The sequence below is a fragment of the Rhineura floridana genome, chromosome 20 (genome assembly GCF_030035675.1).
Source record: "Rhineura floridana isolate rRhiFlo1 chromosome 20, rRhiFlo1.hap2, whole genome shotgun sequence".
Classification (NCBI taxonomy): Eukaryota; Metazoa; Chordata; class Lepidosauria; order Squamata; family Rhineuridae; genus Rhineura; species Rhineura floridana.
The window spans coordinates 3,967,040-3,986,980 of NC_084499.1; the positions used below are offsets into that span (position 1 = coordinate 3,967,040).

Genomic DNA, 19,941 nt, shown 5'->3' on the forward strand with positions numbered 1-19,941 from the left:
CTTAGACTCGAATCCAAGTCTTTTACTTCTGTCCAGTTTATCTGGCAGAACTGAACCTTTTTCGCTGTTAGCTCTTTTGGTTCTATCTTTACTGCCCTTGTCTGAGCAGGATTACTAATGGGGTTGGCAACCTCACATTGAAAACGTAGGTGCCCCGGTCTACCACATTTATAGCATAATTTCTCCTCTGCTTTAGGGTACACAGATCCATTCTGGGGTGTCCTGTGCCCTTTAGATTTTACTGGAGGACTCACTCGCTGTGGTACCACATCCTTTCTGCCACCATTATATGGTCTGGGTTTAAACTCTCTTGATGTTTTCCCCACCCAGCCAGTTCTATTGGAGGTGAAGTGATCCGCCATCTCTGCAGCCTCTTGAACAGATGTAGGTGAACGGTCTTTGACAAGGAGCCTTATTTCTGGTGGTAACTGATGGAATAATTGATCCAGTATCATGAGGCTTTTCACCTCTTCCACTGACTGAGCTTTGGCACTACTCATCCACTTTCCAAATATATCCATCAACTTAGCTCCCAGTTCAACAAAAGACTTCCCTGCTTGGATCTGACAGTTTCGAAATAACTTCCTAAAGTAGTCAGGTCCCAGTCTGAATCTTTTGTATACTACCTCTTTAAACTCAGCATAGGTGACGGGCTTGTCTGAGGGGAAATATTGGTATACCTCAGCCAATTCCCCTTTGATCAGGTTTGATAAATATTGCATATATTTATCCTCTGGTAGCCCCCACAATTGAACTGCCTTTTCAAAAGTACTGAGGTAAATTTGTGGATCCTGTCCAGGCTCAAACACTGCAAAGTCTTTTGGTGTAACCTTTATCTTTGTTTCATTTCTGTCCTTTCTTGTTTCATCAGAATGAAACTTCTTTCTTTCAGACTTTAACTTTTCTACCTGTAATTCAGCATCCAATATTCGTTGCTTCTCCCTCTCCTCAAACCCGTCTCATTCTCTCAATTTCCAACTCCCTCTGTTTTTCTTTCTCATCCATTTCAAAGACCCTCTGCTTGTCTTTTTCCTCAGCCTCCCTCCTCAATGTCTCAGTTTCCAACTCTCGCTGTTTATCTTTTTCCTCAGCCTCCCATCTTAACTTTTCTCTCAAATTATATAAGCGGGATTGCTTGAGTATCCTTCTGGGGTCGCTTCCCTGACAGGTTGTTTTTGCTGGGCAGTTGCAAATCCTATAAGTGCTACCCTCAATTCATCTACCGCTTTACCCTCGTGAGGTAAATTGAATGTTATGCACTTCTCCACCAGCTCCTCTCTTTTCATTTTTATATATTCAGCCATGGTGTTTGAGTTCACTCACTCTTTGCCACACACTCTTTGCCAGTCACTCTCACAAGTAATCTTGTTTTGTTGTTTCTGTTTGCCCCACCACCACTGTTAGGGATTCTCTAGTATTCGTACCACTGCTACAGCCAACACCTGTGACGTAGTCTCCTTTGTTCGTATCCCACCGCTACTGCCACCACATGTGACGCCCTTCTCTGGCTCTCCCTGTCAGGTTCCTACCTGCTCGTGGTTACTGCCTGTCACTAGGCACCACCAGGGACTCCACCAGTCCGGACTGTCCTTTTTTTATGGTTTCTCTCCCCACTCTAGCACAGATCTCAACAGATCCCCCTGCTAGGCAGCACCACCAGTCACGTCCTATAACCAGTATTCCCAGAGACTCTGCCTGAGTCTCTCTATCAGGTTACCTCTGTGACTGCACGCTTAAGCTGTCCCACTCCCTTTGTATTAACGCAGATAATTCTGGTTTGCTCTGAATACTTGTGGTGTTATATTCTCCCCTTCACCGCTGCCACCATTTGTTACAGTTTCCCTTCAGCCTTGGTCATTACCTTACCCTCCCTTCTGGTCTGTGAAACCCCAGCCAAGGATCAGGCCTTTGGTAAACCAAATATATTTATTAAATAACAAAGATAACAAGATTTCTTCATAAAGGCACTTAAGCATATGGTTACATCTATTCCTGAGGTACTGGTCTTAGTATTAATCCGAACTCCACACTCTCCACCCAATCTCCTCTCAAAAACCCACCAAAACAACCCACTTCACGCTCACCGTCCACCCTCTCAAACAACTCACTAACGTCCTCCCAGATTTAACTGTCATCCTTCCATTTATACTGTCAGCCATTCTCAACACTCAGCCAATCACCCAGCATTCTACTGCCCATTCACTCCCCCCTCCTCTTTCATTCCACTTACCATGTATCTCCTATACAAACAGCACTTACCATATATACACTAATACAGGAACATCACAAGCATCCCAGGCCCAGCTTGACATTGGGAATTCCTACAGCGGGCTCCTTGTAAAAAAGGGGAGTTGAGGGGTTCTGGTTTTATGCCTCTCTTTTTTTTTGGCCTTTGTTCAGCGGGACAACCGGCGGCTACAAGAAGCCAACATGAGGCTGGAACAGGAGAACGACGACCTGGCCCATGAGCTGGTCACGAGCAAGATTGCGCTGAGGAAGGACTTGGACAATGTAAGAGAGTGGCGTGGCCTGCGCGTTTGCTATTGTTTGAACCTGTTTTGGCCACTGGTCTTCCTCAGCATGCATGATGGTAGAGCATGCCATTGGGGAAGGGCTGTGGCTCAGTGGTAGTCTGTCTTGCATACATTAGGACCTGGCTTCAGTCCCTGGTGTCTCCAGAAAGGGATTCGGAATAAGGTACCTTCCTGTGTCCAGTCTGCTTAGTCCACTTCAGGGTGTAGCTAAAATCTGCCCCCCCCTCCCGAGAATCCCCCTCAACAGTCGTGACACAGTTGACTTGAAGGCAGCTCCCTGGCTGATCTAGCTTGTTGTCCCTTGTGCCAGAGAGCTCTGGGGAGGGTTGCAGTGTGACCACAACAGCTAAGCATTCTTGCTAGGAGATCATGAGACCTTTCCTAGGAGTACAATGTCGCTCAGGGTCCCTTGAGCTGGGAGGTGCACGCATTAAAAAATGGGTTTGGAAATGCTTTGCATTTGTACTGCACATATATCCTGAGTTTGTTTGTTGGGAAACGGGGAGACCTACAAGCAAAGCTTTTTTGGGCATATTTACTTGCTTTGTTGTCGCTGTGCAGTCTAGTTACTATTTTTTTTCTTTCGACTCCACACATTCTCTTCTGTCCAGTACCTTTTAAGCACAGTTTTGTGGCAAGCGCGTCTCCTCTTGCATGCATTCCCTTCAGAAGTTTTGGGCTGCAATTCCCCTCAGCCCCAGCCAGCACAGTGGTAATCTAAACTATTTGGAGGGCTCTGGGTTGGGGAAGGCTGCTCTGATGAAGCAAGGCATTCCTGTTTCAAAACTGTCAAGGTGTTTTTTACTTTCTACCAATTTGGCAGCAGGTCTTTGGATCCTGTTCAGCCTTTCCGGCACCTTGTCATAGTCTCGTGCTCTCAACTGGGCATCCGCTGGCTTACTTTAGCCGGATTCTCATGCCCAGGACAAGGCAGGAATGTTGCCAGAATTGTGGCAGTGGATAAATCCTCTCGCCAAGATGTAGTCTTCACCAAGAGAGCAGTTGACTCAGGAAGAACTGGGTACATTCGCTTTTCTTGGCTCCTACTCGCCAGCCTTTCTTCTGGCATTTATGTGCAAGATTTCTGGACCTCCCTGTGTCAAAATAATCTGAGAACATTGTGTAGGAAGAGAAGGAAGTCAAGACAGTACACCACTTTGTCGCCCCTGCCATGACTGACATGCGTGAAATTCCAGGCAAAAATCTCTTACAGGCCTCAGATCCCAGCTTGGTTTTAAAGAAACATTTTGCTCTCCATGCCTGTCTGAAAACCCACAGATCTTTTAGTTGCTTAAGACTGGGGAGGGGGTTGAGATCACCATAAGATTGTGCTCTGCACTTTGGTATGCTCAGCCAGGCAGAAAACTTGCACGCCCCCCCCCCGGTCAAATGGGAATCATTCCTCTGGAGCTGGGGTGGGCAACCTGTGGCCCTCTCAGATGCCATATTGGAGTCCCGTCACCCTGACTATTGGTCATGCCGGCTGGGTTTGTTGGGTGCTCAGCAACACCAGGGGGGCCACCAGCTCCCCCATTCCTGCCGTGGAGGAACAGATATGAAGGAACAAAATATTCATGTTGGAACTGAAGAAATGCGTTGTGTATGTGTCCCTTTTCTGAGCAATTTGTGTGGGCTCTCAGCACTCTTCCACCCGCCCATCCCATGTGTCTTTCCATGGGGCAATTCCTCATAAGAACATAAGAGGAGCCTGCTGGATCAGGCCAGTGGCCCATCTAGTCCAGCATCCTGTTCCCACAGTGGCCAACCAGGTGCCTGGGGGAACCCCACAAGCAGGACCCGAGTGCAAGGACACTCTCCCCTCCTGAGGCTTCCGGCAACTGGTTTTCAGAAGCATGCTGCCTCTGACTAGGGTGGCAGAGCACAGCCATCATGGCTAGTAGCCATTGATAGCCCTGTCCTCCATGAATTTGTCTAATCTTCTTTTAAAGCCATCCAAACTGGTGGCCATTACTGCGTCTTGTGGGAGCAAATTCCATAGTTTAACTATGCGCTGAGTAAAGAAGTCCTTCCTTTTGTCTGTCCTGAATCTTCCAACATTCAGCTTCTTTGAATGTCCATGAGTTCTAGTATTATGAGAGAGGGAGAAGAACTTTTCTCTATCCACTTTCTCAATGCCATGCATCATTTTATACACTTCTATCATGTCTCCACTGACCCGCCTTTTCTCTAAACTAAAAAGCCCCAAATGCTGCAACCTTTCCTCGTAAGGGAGTCGCTCCATCCCCTTGATCATTCTGGTTGCCCTCTTCTGAACCTTTTCCAACTCTATAATATCCTTTTTGAGATGAGGCGACCAGAACTGTACACAGTATTCCAAATGCGGCCGCACCTCAAGTCCTTCTGCAGCTGTCCCCAAGTCTCCGGCCACCTCTGGCTGCCACCCACAACGTCCTGTGGATTTGCATGCAGAGGTTTTGCTGAGATGGAACGCGTAAGAGAAGATGGGACTGTCTGTGCTCGACCTTGCTGCAAGTGCCATCCTTGTGCTTCACGTTCGTGCAACGTGAAGTCGTGTACTGAGTCCCCCCCTCCCCCCACTGTAAAGGGAGCTTCATTTCTCTGGGGATGTTTCTGTTACGGCCCAACGGTGTGTTCCAACTGAGCTCTTAAGCTTACGCTTTGCACCACCTGCTGGACTTGCTCAGTCCATGTTCAGAAATGACTCGCGACAAGAACATAAATCTCCCGGGGGGTGGGGGGTTAGTGGTTTGAGGTGGGGTGGGGAAGACATCTGTGGTTTGAACCTTACCATTAGGGCCTGGATTAATTTTGCTGATTGGCTCTTAAGATTGCATTTCCCTCTTAATGGGCCAGCATCCCTGGGAGGCTAAACTCTACAGGATGTTCTGCAATAGATCCCTCTTAAGGTCTCTGGGAGCACCTGCTTTGGAAATGCCAGGAGAGGCGGATGTTGTGGAGGTCATGCCAGGAGAGGCCATTGTGTTTGTAAAGCAAACAAGCTTTCTAATTCTCCTTTGGTCAGAGTTGCCTGTTGAAAAAAGGCAGTGCATTAAAGACAAAGCCTTCGTTTCAGTAGCACTGGGATGTAAGTGTTCCTTCTCTCTCTCTCTCTCTCTCTCTCTCTCTCACACACACACACACACACACACACACACACACACGAGAGAGAGAGAGAGAGAGAGAGAGAGAGTTGGATCTGCTGCTTTCTGAATGGACTCATATTTTAAAATCTCAATTCTGTATTTGCTGTGTGAAGCCCAACCTTGAATCTCAGCCACCCACACCCTGCCATACAGGTGTTCACATGCACAGTTCTTTATAGGTGGGGAATGTCCAGCTGCTTGGTCATTGCAAAGTTGCCTGCTTTCTGCTTAGAATAATGGTGTTTTAAAAATAAAAATAAAGAACAGCCCAAGAGGAACTGTGACATTTTGGCTCTCTCACATTTTGTTCCCAGGCAGAGGAAAAGGCTGATGCCTTGAACAAGGAGTTGCTGATGACCAAGCAAAAGCTGATAGATGCGGAAGATGAGAAGAGGCGCCTGGAGGAGGAGTCGGCTCAGGTTCGGCCCCTGGGACGGGGGGGGGGGTTAGGTTCCTCTTCCTCCCCACCAGCGGGCAGAAGCAGCATTTGCAGGCATGGCGAGGGTACAGTGGCGGATTCTACATTTCAGCCACCTCCCCGGAGCGGCTTTTCTGTGCCCAGCCCAGCTGAGTTCCAAATGCCTCAGAGCTTTACACTTGTTTACCTCTTGGCTTCTGAACCCAGAAGTAAAGATGTCTGGCTTTTACCCCTGGGAACCTGGGAGCCGTGTCTTGAGTAGCAGCTGAAAGGCACACAGAAACCTTCCAGAGCGCGACGGATGCACATCCCTGGTGTCTTCAGCTGTGTGTATAAACGGAGAGCAGGCCATATAGCCAAGGGGTGTGTGTGTACATGTGTGTTTGTGTCTCTTCAAAGCAGCACCTTGTGACGTCATCTGGGCGCTCCTGTGACTGTTTTCCCACTCCCCCCCCCGGATATCCTCCTGATAAAATGGCTTGGTGTACAAAGAGCCCCTCTCCCAGTTTCAGAGGGGTGGAGAGAGAGAGAGAGAGAGAGAGAGAGAGAGCACTGTTGTCTCTCTCCACTTCTCCAGGATGCAGGAAGTTGTGCCTTGGCTTCATGATGGGGGCCCCGCCATTCTTCCCAGGTGGATGTCCAAGGCGAAGGCGCCGTAGAAGGCCCCCGGTGAACCAGCCCTGAGTGTGGCCACCCCAATAGGTCTGAGGGGAAGGCGGTTCTCCGAGGGGCCTGGGAAGTGCCGCCTGGGGTTTCCCACAGCCATCTGTAACCTCCCAGTGCCTCCCTAGGCCGGCCCTGCTGCTAGGTAGAGTGAGGCGGCTGCCCCAAGGCTGCTCATTTGGAGCGTTGGGAACGGGCAGCAGGTGGCTAGTTTAATTAATAAGAAGGTGGTAGTACTACTACTAGTAGTAAAAACAGACTTATTGCTCCCATTAAATTTGTACGCTGCCTCATGCAAAAGCCTCTAGGCGACATAAACTAAAAGTATCTACCAATCTTTTCACAATCATACACAAACCCAAGCGCAGCAGAAGCAACCTTGGCCCTGACACAGCCAGTTAAAGCTAAAACACCTCCATACCAGCAAAAGCAGAACCATCTTCAGAATATAAAACAAGGACCCAAACTGAGTGATGTTAAAATAACATTAGGATGTGTTGTTGTGGTTATGTGCCTTCAAGTCGATTACGACTCATGGCGACCCTATGAACCAGCGACCTCCAAGAGCATCTGTCGTGAACCACCCTGTTCAGATCTTGTACGTTCAGGTCTGTGGCTTCCTTTATGGAATCAATCCATCTCTTGTTTGGCCTTCCTCTTTTTCTACTCCCTTCTGTTTTCCCCAGCATTATTGTCTTTTCTAGTGAATCGTGTCTTCTCGTGATGTGTCCAAAGTATGATAGCCTCAGTTTCATCATTTTAGCTTCTAGTGACAGTTCTGGTTTAATTTGTTCTAACACCCAATTATTTGTCTTTTTCACAGTCCATTGTATCTGCAAAGCTCTCCTCCAGCACCACATTTCAAATGAGTTGATTTTTCTCTTATCCGCCTTGTTCACTGTGCAACTTTCATATCCATACATAGAGATTGGGAATACCATGGTCTGAATGATCCTGACTTTAGTGTTCAGTGATACATCTTTGCATTTGAGAACTTTTTCCAGTTCTCTTACAGCTGCCCTCCCCAGTCCTAGTCTTCTTCTAATTTCTTGACTATTGTCTCCATTTTGGTTAATGACTGTGCCGAGGTATTGATAATCCTTGACAAGTTCAATGTCCTCATTGTCAACTTTAAAGTTACATAAATCTTCTGTTGTCATTACTTTAGTCTTCTTGACGTAGTCCTGCTTTTGTGCTTTCCTGTTTAACTTTCATCAGCATTCGTTTCAAATCATTACTGGTTTCTGCTAAGAGTATGGTATCGTCTGCATATCTTAAATTGATGTTTTTCCCTCCAGTTTTCACACCTCCAGTTTTCACACCTCCTTCATCTTGGTCCAATCCCACTTTCCGTATGATATGTTCTGCGTACAGATTAAACAAATAGGGCGATAAAGTACACCCCTGTCTCACACCCTTTCCGATGGGGAACCAATCAGTTTCTCCATATTCTGTCCTTACAGTAGCCTCTTCTCCAGAGTATAGGTTGCGCATCAGGACAATCAGATGGTGTGGCACCCCCATTTCTTTTAAAGCATTCCATAGTTTTTCATGATCTACACAGTCAAAGGCTTTGCTGTAATCTATAAAGCACAGGGTGATTTTCTTCTGAAATTCCTTGGTCCGTTCCATTATCCAACGTATGTTCGCGATATGATCTCTGGTACCTCTTCCCTAAATCCAGCTTGGACGTCTGGCATTTCTCACTCCATATATGGTAAGAGCCTTTGTTGTAGAATCTTGAGCATTACTTTACTTGCATGGGATATTAAGGCAATAGTTCGGTAATTACTGCATTCTCTGGGATCCCCTTTTTTTCGAAGTGGGATATATATTGAACGCTTCCAGTCCTTGGGCCATTGTTTAGTTTTCCATATTTCTTGACAAATTTTTCTCAAAATTTGGACAGATTCAGTCTCAGTAGCTTGTAGCAACTCTATTGATATGCCATCTATTCCTGATGATTTGTTTCTTCCAAGAATTTTAAGAGCAGCTTTCACCTCGCATTCTAAAATTTCTGGTTCTTCATCATATGGTTCCTCCGTGAATGAATCTGTCATCCTGCCATCTCTTTTATAGAGTTCTTCAGTGTATTGCTTCCATCTTCCATTTATTTCATCTCGGTCAGTCAGTGTGTTCCCCTGTTGATTATTCAACATCCCTACTCGTGGTTTAACTTTCCCTTTCATTTCTGTAATCTTTTGGAATAGGGCTCTTGTTCTTCCCATTTTGTTGTCCGTTTCTATTTCTATACAGTAACTATTATAATAGTTTTCTTTGTCCCTATGTACTAGTAGTTGTATAGTTGCATTTAGGGTTCTGACCGTGTTTCTATCTCCTTTTGCCAGGGGCATCACTACGGGGGTGCGGCAGGTGCGCGCTGCACCGGGTGACACCCCGAGACGGGGGTGACACTATGAGCCGCCCCCCCAGGCACCACTGGGAAGCAGGGCTGGCAGGCGGAGAGCTGCCCTGCCCGCGCTAACACGAGGTGTGGGGGAAGAGCAGGGAAGGCCCGCCGCCACCTCAGGTCCTCCTAGGCACAAGTTTCCCATCTCAGTGACTCAAGAACTAGCACCTTACGCCTGCAAGATTGGAAGAAAGGATTAAATGGACAGAGCAGTGTTTCCTAGATGGGACATTTGGAGTAAAAGGGGGCGTGGAGGGAGAAACGGAGCTTCCGTTTCCCGTTGGGGGTGGCATTTGGATTTGAATTTCCTCGGTGCAAAAGAGGATCCCGGCAAGGAGGGATGGGCGTTTATCGGAAGGAGGTCTCAGCTGAAGTAAAGAAAACCCAGCTGGTAAAGCAAAACATTGGAAGGAGAAAGAGAGAAGTGTTGCCTGCTTCCTTCTGGGGAGGGGCTGTAGCTGAGAGGTAGAGTATCTGCTTTGCATGCACAAGGTCTCGGGTTCATAGAATAGTAGAATTGGAAGGGGCCTCTAAGGCCATGAAGTCCAACCCCCTGCTCAATGCAGGAATCCAAATCAAAGCATTCTCGACAGGTGGCTGTTCAGCTGCCTCTTGAATGCCTCCAGTGTTGGAGAGCCCACTACCTCAATTGAACCTCAAGTTCAATCCCCTGCCCGGCATCTGAACCCTGGAGAGGCACTACCTGTCAATGAAGAATATTCTGAGTAAGATGGAGCTTTGGCCAGACTCATTAAAAGGCAGCATCTGCTTTGCACAGGCATTTTTTAAAGGAATTTTTACTGGGTGTCCATTTTTTTATTCCAATGTCTTGAATGTGGAAGCTGTTCTACTATGTACAAGTCCTAACATTTGGATTGAGGTGAAAGTGGTAGGCACAATAAAACAACTGGACAATCCAAATATTAATATGCAAATATTTGCACAATATGCAAATAATATGCAAATTAGCCTGCCCGGATTTGTGGAACTGGAATATGGCAACCCTAACCCAGAGCCGCCCTGGTCCTAGGTGCCCTAGGTCTGGTCCGGGAGGAGGTCCACGGGGGTGACACCATGAGTTACCGCACCGGGTGACACCAAACCTAGTGACGCCACTGCCTTTTGCTTTTGCTTTCCTTCTCTCTTTAACCATTTTAATAGTTTCTTCAGTCATCCATTGAGGTCTTTCTCTCTTTTTAACAAGAGGTATTGTCTTTTTGCATTCTTCCCTGATAATGTCCCTGACTTCAGTCCATAGTTCTTCTGGTTCTCTGTCAACTAAGTTTAAAGCCTCAAACCTGTTCCTTATTTGATCTTTATATTCTTCTGGGATGTTATTTAAATTGTATATTGGCATTATGATTACTTTGTTGTTCTTCTTTAGCTTTACTCTGATTTTCGATACGATCAGTTCATGATCTGTACCGCAGTCTGCTCCTGGTCTTGTTTTTGCAGAAAGTATGGAACTTCTCCATCTTCTGTTTCCAATTATATAATCAGTTTGATTCCTATATTCACCATCTGGTGATGTCCACGTGGGTGCTCAAAAAATGTGTTGGCAAGAAACAAATCATTGGCTTCACAGAATTCAGTAAGTCTTTCTCCTGCTTCATTTCTGTCACCTAAGCCCCATTTCCCCACAATTCCTAGTTCTCTGTTCCCTACTTTTGCATTCCAGTCCGCCATGATTATCATCATATCTTGTTTTGGTGTGTGATCAATTTCCTCCTAAAATCTCTCTAATTCTTCTTCTTCTGCATTTGCCGTTGGAGCGTAGACTTGGATGATGGTTCTGTTAATAGGTTTTTCGTTAAATCTCATTGATATAACTTGCTCAGACCTTGCGTTGTAGCTCTTAATTGCTTTTGCTACATCACTTCTCACTATTAAAGCAACTCCATTTCTTCTTGATTTCTCATTTCCTGCATAAAATATTTTGTAGTTGCCTGATTGAAAATGTCCCACTCTAGTCCATTTTAATTCACTCACGCCAAGTATTGTAATGTTGATACGCTCCATTTCTTGCTTGACAATTTCTAACTTTCCCTGGTTCATGCTTCTCACATTCCATGTTCCTATTGTGTGCGTCGTACAACTCCGGACTCTCCTTTCGGATCTGTGCACATCAGTCTCTGGGTTTCCTTTCGGCTTTGACCCAGCTGCATCATTAGTCACAGCGCTACTCGTACTTGTCTTTTGTTCTTCCCCAGTAGCTCGGTGAGTGCCTTCTGACTTGGGGGGTCTTGCAGCACTATCTCGTGTTGCATTTTGGATACTCTGTTCATAGGGTTTTCGTGGTAAGAGGTATTCCGAGGTGGTTTACCTTTGCCTTCCTCTGAGTTTGGATGCATCTTAGTCTGGTGTCTCAGCTTTGACCATTCCGCCATGGGTACCCCTGCTAGGAGTCTAGCCTCTTGGTCTAGACTCCTGACAGCATTGCTCTCAGCTTCTTCAACACTCTCAAACCCCCTCACCACGTTAAGGTGTGCATCCTAAAGGGGGACATTAGGATGTAGAAGACGTTGAAAAGCCTGGAGGGCCTTGGCCTGAAAAGCCGTTTAGAGAAGGCACCAGGCAAAGCCCTTTAGGGAGCGGGTTCCAGAGCTGGGCTGGGGGCACACCACCAAGAAGGCCCCATCACTTGTTGCCATCCCCCATGCTTCAGAATGAGGGGGCACTTGAAGGAGGGCCTTGTGGAAGACATTTAGGCATGGGTAGGTAAATACCCCTTGGGTGCGAACAGTTGCTGGGCGTCTTGGCTTGCCGTAGGGAGGGCACTGTTGACTGCTTTGCCTTGGGCTGGCCTTGATGCCCCCCGCCCTTTCCGTTGCAGCTGAAGGAGATGTGTCGCCGGGAACTGGACAAGGCAGAGTCTGAGATCAAGAAGAACAGCTCCATCATTGGCGACTACAAGCAAGTGAGTACGAGGGGCTTCGGATTCTTGGGCTTGGCACCCGGGGGCAGGTGTGGGGCCCGGCACCTCTCGTGCTACAGACTGAGTAATGGTTGCAGGGGAGCCTTTTCTCTGCCTTGATGCAATTGGATGGTGCTGCCACGTCTGGGGTACAGCTCTCCCAAACGGGGCGTTTTGGAGCAGCCTTCTAGATGGTGCCGGACTCCACCTTCCATCATTCCTGGCCATTGGCTGTGCTAGCTGAGGCTGATGGGAGTTAGAGTCCAACAGCATGGGGAAGTTTGCCTTAGAGGTTGAAAGGGGATGGAAAAGGGCAGCCGAAATGATCAGTGGGGGTTGGGACATCCTCCCACGTGAGGAGAGATGCTAAAACGTTTTGGTGCTTTAGTGTGGAAAAAGAGTCAACGACAGAGTAGGAGGGATGTCTTTAAAGGGGAGCTTAGACAAATTTATGGAGGAGGAGGAGAGGTCTCTGAATGGCGGTCAGCCGTGATAGGGAAATGGACCCTTCATCTTCAGAGTTCCAGTCACTTAATCCTGGTTTCTGGACATCTCCTGTGGGTGGTTTCCTGAAGGCATCTGGTTGGCCACTGTGGGAACCCCAGGCTGAAGGGCTAGATGGATTTTGGGTTTGATCCAGCGGGGCTCTGCTGACGTTCTCTCTCTGCCTTGGTAGATCTGCTCCCAACTGAGTGAGCGACTGGAGAAGCAGCAGGCAGCAAATAAAGCTGAAATTGAGAAGATCCGGGTAAGGAGGGACTTTGCCAGAACAAAGTGTTGGGTGGCTGTAATTACACAAGAGTTTACGGCTAGGCGGTAGGCGGCCTGATGGTGCAGACTCAGGAGAGTCTCTAAGAATCCGTGTCCTTGAAGGGCGTGCCAGAGTATTTCGGCCACACAACTCTTTTCTCAATTCTTCCCTTGCGGCGAGGGCTGTGCCGTTCAGGTCCTGCTTGTGAGGCTTGTTGGGGTGCCTGGCCATCCACTTGGGGAACCAGATGTGGATTAGATGGACCCTTGGAGACCACTTTCGAGTGTCTTTAAAAACACAATAAAGTGTTAGAGAGTACCCGTTGTTTTTCCATGACACTCATCCTGGCCTGAAAGGGGATAAATTTGGATCCCCTAATCTCCCCAGGAGCCAGTGTGGTGTAGTGGTTAAGGTGTTGCACTATGACCTGGGAGACCAGGGTTCGAATCCCCACATGGCCATGAAGCTCACTGGGTGACCTTGGGCCAGTCACTGCCTCTCAGCCTCACAGGGAGGCAATGGTAAACCCTCTCTGAACACCACTTACCATGAAAACCCTATTCTTAGGGTCACCATAAGTCAGAATTGACTTTAAGGCAGTCCATCATCATCATCAATCTCCCCAGGGACTCCTGACTCTGAATTACCACTGCTCTTTGAACATGTGAACAAACTGCAGGTTGAATGACTTTTGACATTGGCATCCACTCTTTCCTCCAGCGAGCTCAAGGCGGCATACGTGGCTCTTGTCTCTCCATCCCCTTTTATCCTCACAACATCCCTGTGAGGTAGGTTAGATTAAGAGAGAGTGTCTGGCTCAAGGTCACCCAGTGAATTTCATGGCCGAGCAGTGATCTGAACCTGAGTCTCCCCAGGCCTAGCCTGACACTCCTCACACTGGCTGAAGCAGCAGAACCAGCCATGGGAACCCAAGCTAGTCTCTAGAGAGGGGCATGGAATAGATCCTGGTCATTCTGTGGATGGCCAGAAGCAGGAAAGCTGAATCCCGTGAAGTGATCTTGCAGTTTAAAGCTGCAGCAGTTGGGTGATCTTGGTGCTGTGGGGGTGTTTCAAGGCCAAGGTTAGCTGCAAAGGCTGTCTCTGGGCAAAGCTGCTGGTTTGGGGAGGCAACTGGCGGGTATGCCGGGAGGGTATGGAGGCCACCTTTGCTGTTGCCACCCAGGCTGCAACAGTGGGTGCGGGATGTCCAGGGGGCAGAGAAGCTCATGTTCTGGTCTCCTTGACTCCTTCAGCAAAAGGTGGACGACTGTGAGCGTTGCCGGGAGTTTTTCAGCAAGGAGGGGCAGGTGAAGGTGGCCAGCGTTGCCCGGGAGGGCTCTGAGGAGGACACGGACGAGGAGAAGGAGGCGCTGAAGAACCAGCTGCGGGAGCTGGAGCTGGAGCTGGCCCAGACCAAGCTGCAGCTGGTGGAGGCAGAGTGCAAAATCCAGGTAGGCCGCGCCAAGGGGGGCGTGTGGGCGGAACATGTCTAAGGGGGGGATGGCTCTAACAGGAACTTCCTGTTCTTCAGCAGAAAGGCTTCAGGTTCTGCACCCAAAACAATGGAGGACGGTGGTTTCTGGAAATAGGCGCTATAGAGCTGGAATGAGTTGTGCCCACGTGGTGCCGTTCGCTATGTGTTTTATTCAAATGGGGTGTGGGGAAGTGCACAGAAATTGTATTGTCCTCTGGGGAAAGGAGGCAGGAAATGAGGGCCGGCGTGGCTGAGTTAAGGTGGTGGATGAGTCAAGAAGCCTGTCTCGTCCTCAGCGCTCCCTCAACTTAAGAGCAGAAACTGCTGTTGCACCCCTGCAGTTTTCTTCTCTGTAAACATGAGGGCTACAGACTTGCTTTCTTTTTAACAGACACCATGTTCTTATGATGCTGTGTCAGAGGCTATGCTCTCTTCAAGGATGGGAACCCTGTGGCTCTCCAGTGCCCACCAATTCCAGCATGCATGTGCAGTGGTCAGGGTTGGTGGGCCTTGTAGTTCAACCTTGGGGGGGGGGGCGCAGGGCCCCTATTCGGTGCTCCACTTTTTTGCCTGCCTGCCTGCTTGTTTTCTCCCCAGATAATCCCAAGTTGCCATGGCTATATTGATACATCATCCCCCTTGCTATTTTAGTGGCTCTACACGGGCCTGTTCCTGAGGCCCCAGAGCGTCACTGAGGCGCAGAGAACACACACACACAGACACCCATCCCGCACTCCCTTGGGCTGCTGGTGCAGACTGAGATCTGCCACACCAACAGTTGCTTTTTCTAAACCTTCCCACCTTTGGAGGCTTAAGCCAAGCTGGAAAGTTGCGAGGTGGGACTCAGTGGGGGCGGGTTTAACATCTTTTTTTAAAAAAACTCATCATTATTGCCACCTATCCCTGTGGTATTGGTGGGAGGGAAAATACTCGGAACTTTGCTTACCTCCACCCCTTCATAAATGAGGTGCTTGGAGAGACTACCTACACATAGGTAGAATATTTGGCACAAATCTGCTTCAACCCAAAGCAGCACACAATGAGTAGAGATTCTAGTCCACCCCACACCCGGCCCCCTTTCTCCTAATGCTAGGACTTGGGATGGGATCCCCCACTGAAACTGATTGGCCATAGATCCTGGGCAGACAAAATAAATGTACTTTATGGAACTCTCTGGCCACAGAATGTGGTGATGGGGATTAGACACATTTTTGGAGGAGGTGAGTTGCATAATCGCACTTGTGGGCTTGCTGGAGGACTCTGTGCCCACTGTGGAGGGAGGAGGCCCAGGTAGACTTCTGGTTTGGTCCGGCTTGGCTGTTGCATCCCTTCTGCAGCCCGCTTTTGTGTGTTTCAAAACAATCCTGCAGGTTTTTTTCCCTCTCCCTCCACCCCCACCTGAATACCTGTGAAAAACGAAGCAAGTTGTAGTTGTTTTCCAAAGTGTTGCGTGTGTTCAGGCAGAATTATTTTTGTCCACCTAGAATAAAGATTGGATTTTGGAAAAATGTATTTTTCAAGTGTGAATAGGCCATCTTTGCCTTGCTGGTGGGAAGTGGCTAGCATGCAGGTGCCGAGCGGATAAACGGAGTAAGGAGCAGCCATTTATCATGACCAAGGGCAGCAGAGCTGTTGCTTCCCGAATTCTGTGCGACTTTCCTATGTTGCTGCCTTTCAGGATCTGGAGCATGACTTGGGGCAGGCGTTGAACGAGGTGCAGGCCTCTCGGAAGACGTGGTTCAACCGAACGCTGAGCTCTATAAAGACAGTGACAGGCGTTCAAGGGAAAGAGACTTGCTGAAGGGCCGGCCGCCCTCTTGAGGCCCCCTTTCAGGCTCGCCTCCCATTGGGACACCTTCTGCCTTCTGTTGCCTGCCTCAGCCAGACACGACGTGGGAGAGAGGACCACCCACGGTGTACATAAACTCTAGAAACACAGCGCATGTTGGGGCTTTTCCACAGGTCAGTGACCCAAACTCTTTGCGAGGTTCACGTCGCGAGGCTCGACACCGGATCTTCATACTACTGATTATTTAACCAGGGAGTGTAGACCGAAAGCTTCTTTCGGAGGGAAAAAACCAAAAACACTCCATTCTACAGTCTGGCTGGAGGCATTTTGCAGGCCCAGGTACGAAAACTTACCCTAACCTCTAACTTACTAAGTTTACAGATGAGAGCTTTTTTTACAGTTATAACTTTTTTAAATATTTTATTTGAAAGGAACAAAAGAGAAAAAAAGATCACTCTTAACCATAAGTTATTCCAGTGCAAGACCAGACCCCCCTCCCCCCGGCTTGAGCTAGTGGGTGAGGTCTTTTGCATGGTTACATTTTGGAGTAGGATCCCCCCCCCCAAAGAAAGTGTGCGTCCACCTGTCTGTCTGTCTCTCTCTTTGTCCACCATTTAGTTCTCTTGTCACTAATCAATTCTATGCAATTCAGGGGAGGGTCATTGTTCGTGTCTTTCCTTTTCAAAGTACCAGCGTCTTGTCTCCAAGTGAATGAATTTCCATCATGGTCCATTTTGCCTGTGGTTAATCTTCCAGAACCATGTGACCCGCACCTATATCGTTTCACTGGCAGGATCTGGACTAAAGAAATGAAACATGGGTCCCAATGAAATCACTGGGAACGTAAGTCATGCCTGACTTTCTCTGGTTGACTTCAGTGGAATCTTTAGTTCAACTAACTTAGCTTGGATCCAGCCCAGTGACAAAACAGAAGCGTCATACTTTAACTTACAAGCATTAAGACTGTCTGTCTGTTTTAACCAATCTCCGTTGTGCTTTTTGTGAGCTGCTCTGCTTTGGAGAGGCTTTTTTTTTTAGTTTTGCACATAGATGAGAAAAGGACAAAATAATGTGAGGTATGGAAAGGGAAGGATTACCATGCTGTCTGTTTCTGCCCCAAGAATCCTTGTTTTATCTCTGCCTGGGGCTCTTCCAGTTGCATGAGCTTTGGTGGCTCCGACGGCTGGGTTGTTTTTTTTCTCCTTCGGGTCACCCTCCCCACCATGCTTCTTGTAACTACACCGTTAGGTACTAAAGCTGCTTGGATTTCTGAGCACTTAGATTACCCAGAACTGCTCACCAGGGAAGCTGTAGAATGGAGGGTTTTGCACCTTTGTATTTTTTTTTTAATTTATACTGGTTTGTGCTATGCTGAACTAGCTATTGTATCAGCGGATGAACTTTTTGTGCGCAGCGTGTTTGAGTATAAGCCGGTTTCAAGAAGAGGCACTGGTTTGTATATAAAGATAATTTGTATTTTTGTTATTTTTCTTGTTGACCAGACTAATGCTAGCTAATGCAACCTGAGACTACAAGAGGCAAGGCCCTGCGATGCCCAAGCGCTCATGAATTCTCTTCCCCTTAAACTGTGTACATGAATATCTTGTATTGTTTAATAATACCAAAAAAATAACTGTAACTCCATCAATAATAGATGTGTGGACATTGTAGTAGTCGTAGTTGCAGTGTGTAGATCTTTGGATTGATATATAAACTAGTAAAACTGTATCACTATTTTTTGTTGTCTTTTACTTTTAATGGCAATACCTGCTCAATGCGGCGTTTTAAGGTGTGAGGGGGGGACCATTATAGTTTCCTCTGCCTAGGCAGAATGGAAACTAAGAAAAGGCTGGGAAGACCCTTGGAAGCCACCTTCTACAGAGTCAGATGAGCAGCTCTCTGGCATTTCTCTACCCTGCCAGTAGATGCCAGGGATTGATCCCAGGACCTTCTGCACGCAAAGCAGGGGCTCTCGTGCTGAGCTTTGACACTGTTGGCACCTGTAGTCCACTCGCCTGAGTGTACCAGCAGTTGCTGATCTGGAAAGAGCAGAATCCATCAGAAATGTTTCCGGTGGAAGCTCACCTCTCCCATGTTTCACATGAGAAGCCCTGGTGGATGGGGTCCGGGCTGTGTGTCTAAAATGGTCTCAGACTCTTGGTGAGCAGGAACTTGGAATGCCCATAGTAAATGGTCTGCTTTCCTTGGCCCTTGAAAACAAACTCTGGGATGCACGGATTGCTGTCTAGAAGCCTTGGGGCAGGCAGGCCTTTTTCTTTTCATCATTGATGATCTCCGATTGACCTGCAAAGCTCTTTACCAGTGCTCTTCTCCTTTCCTTTCACTCTCAAAACATCCCCGTGATGGAAGCTCTGCTGAAGGTCTGGCAATTGTACCAGAGTTCAGGCAGCAAGCACTGGACCTCTGCTTCCCCATACAGACAAGCCTAGCACTTTTGCCTTTGGTTGCAATTTAAACTCATCTTACAGCGAGAACTACTGGTAAGAGAATGACTTGGCAAGTTCAGCCAAGACTCTTTACCCTGACAAGTGAGAAACATCCCAAGAGGTTTTGGGTACATGCAAGACACTTGCTGGAATGGAAGAGCTCCAGAGTGTGTGTGCCAAGCCACAGGGACTGACTTACCCTCGTCTGTAATTACTTGTTCACAGGACATGTTTGCCTACTCTGGTCTGTAGGAATATAGGGAGCTGCCTCATCCCCAGTCTGACCACTGGGCCATCTAGCTCAGCAAAGTGGCAGCGGCTCACCACAGTTTCCGACAGGAGTCTTGGATGCCAGGGACCATTGGCATGTACCCACGGATGAGCTGCTGGCTGCTTCCGTCCACTTGCTGCTGTACCTTGACTAGTAATGAGACCATTTGCCACGTGGGGTGGACACCGTGGCCACGATCAGGTTCTAGAGTCGGTCAGTGAACATCAGAGGGAGCCACTTGCCGTCTTCGAAGTTGCAGCCTCCATGCGGAATTCAGCCTATTCTGTCACGTGTTGTGCACCATTTAATGCTGGGCCACACAGCCCCTTTCCCTCCGAACCCTAAGCTGAAGTTCTCTCACCAGACACAGCAGCTTCCAAAGGTTTTGTCAGACTGTCTAGCAAGGGCAGACCACGAAGGTATTCTGTTCTGTTGCTAATTGCTCCAGAGCCTGTGGCTCCCTCTTCCCCCTCTTGCATTTAGCAAATTCAAGAATAGTTCAGAGGCCGGCTTGGAGCAGGAGGAAGTGGACCTTCCTGACCTGAGCGCTTCAGCGGGTGGCATCGCTGTCAGCAAGCAGCAGACTCGTGCTGCCGAGAGCCAGGGAGGGGACAGCCTGCTCAGAGGCTCTCTCTCCAGAGCGCCAGAGGTAGGTGGTACGCTATGTGGGCCCCGGTGTCCTCTTTGGAAGTGGAGAGGCTGGGGACACCGAGCTCCTCCACCACCGTTTCCCACTGGGATCCACACTTTTCAGCATATTTACTCCTTTTTAATGGATTTTCACATATATTGCATGTTGTCCCTGCAAATTGCTTCAGGGCTAGTAATGCATCTCATCCATTTTCAGAAAAGAATGGGTCATTCAGAACAGTGGAGTTTCCCCCACAAGCACCCTCCTCCCCCCCCCCCCCGCTGACTGCTTTCCCGGTCTCTGCCTCACCTTGCCTCTCAATCCACCATGCTGGCTGGCGTAGCGTTGAAGCTGTGGCCAAGGAGACGCCTTGCTGCTCAGCTGGGCCAGAGGGCAGGGAGACCTTTCTTAGCCCATGGGCTGCATTTCCTCATGGGCATCCTTCGGAGGATGCCAGTCATGGGTGGAGCAACAAATGTGAATTCTACCTTTGTACGGTGGGCTAGTTTCTACA

General features: G+C 48.3%; 1 protein-coding gene across 1 annotated transcript in view; it reads left to right on the forward strand.

Moving 5' to 3' along the window:
- Window positions 1-17,812, forward strand: part of RABGAP1 (RAB GTPase activating protein 1) — a 130,517-nt gene extending 112,705 nt beyond the window's left edge. Inside the window, exons 21-26 of the mRNA XM_061603546.1 lie at window positions 2,401-2,511; window positions 5,974-6,078; window positions 11,984-12,067; window positions 12,741-12,812; window positions 14,069-14,266; window positions 15,968-17,812. Of these exons, the coding sequence (XP_061459530.1) occupies window positions 2,401-2,511; window positions 5,974-6,078; window positions 11,984-12,067; window positions 12,741-12,812; window positions 14,069-14,266; window positions 15,968-16,090 (693 nt within the window). The 3' untranslated portion in view covers window positions 16,091-17,812. The remainder of the gene's footprint in view (window positions 1-2,400; window positions 2,512-5,973; window positions 6,079-11,983; window positions 12,068-12,740; window positions 12,813-14,068; window positions 14,267-15,967) is intronic.
- The last annotated feature ends 2,129 nt before the right edge of the window (window positions 17,813-19,941 follow it).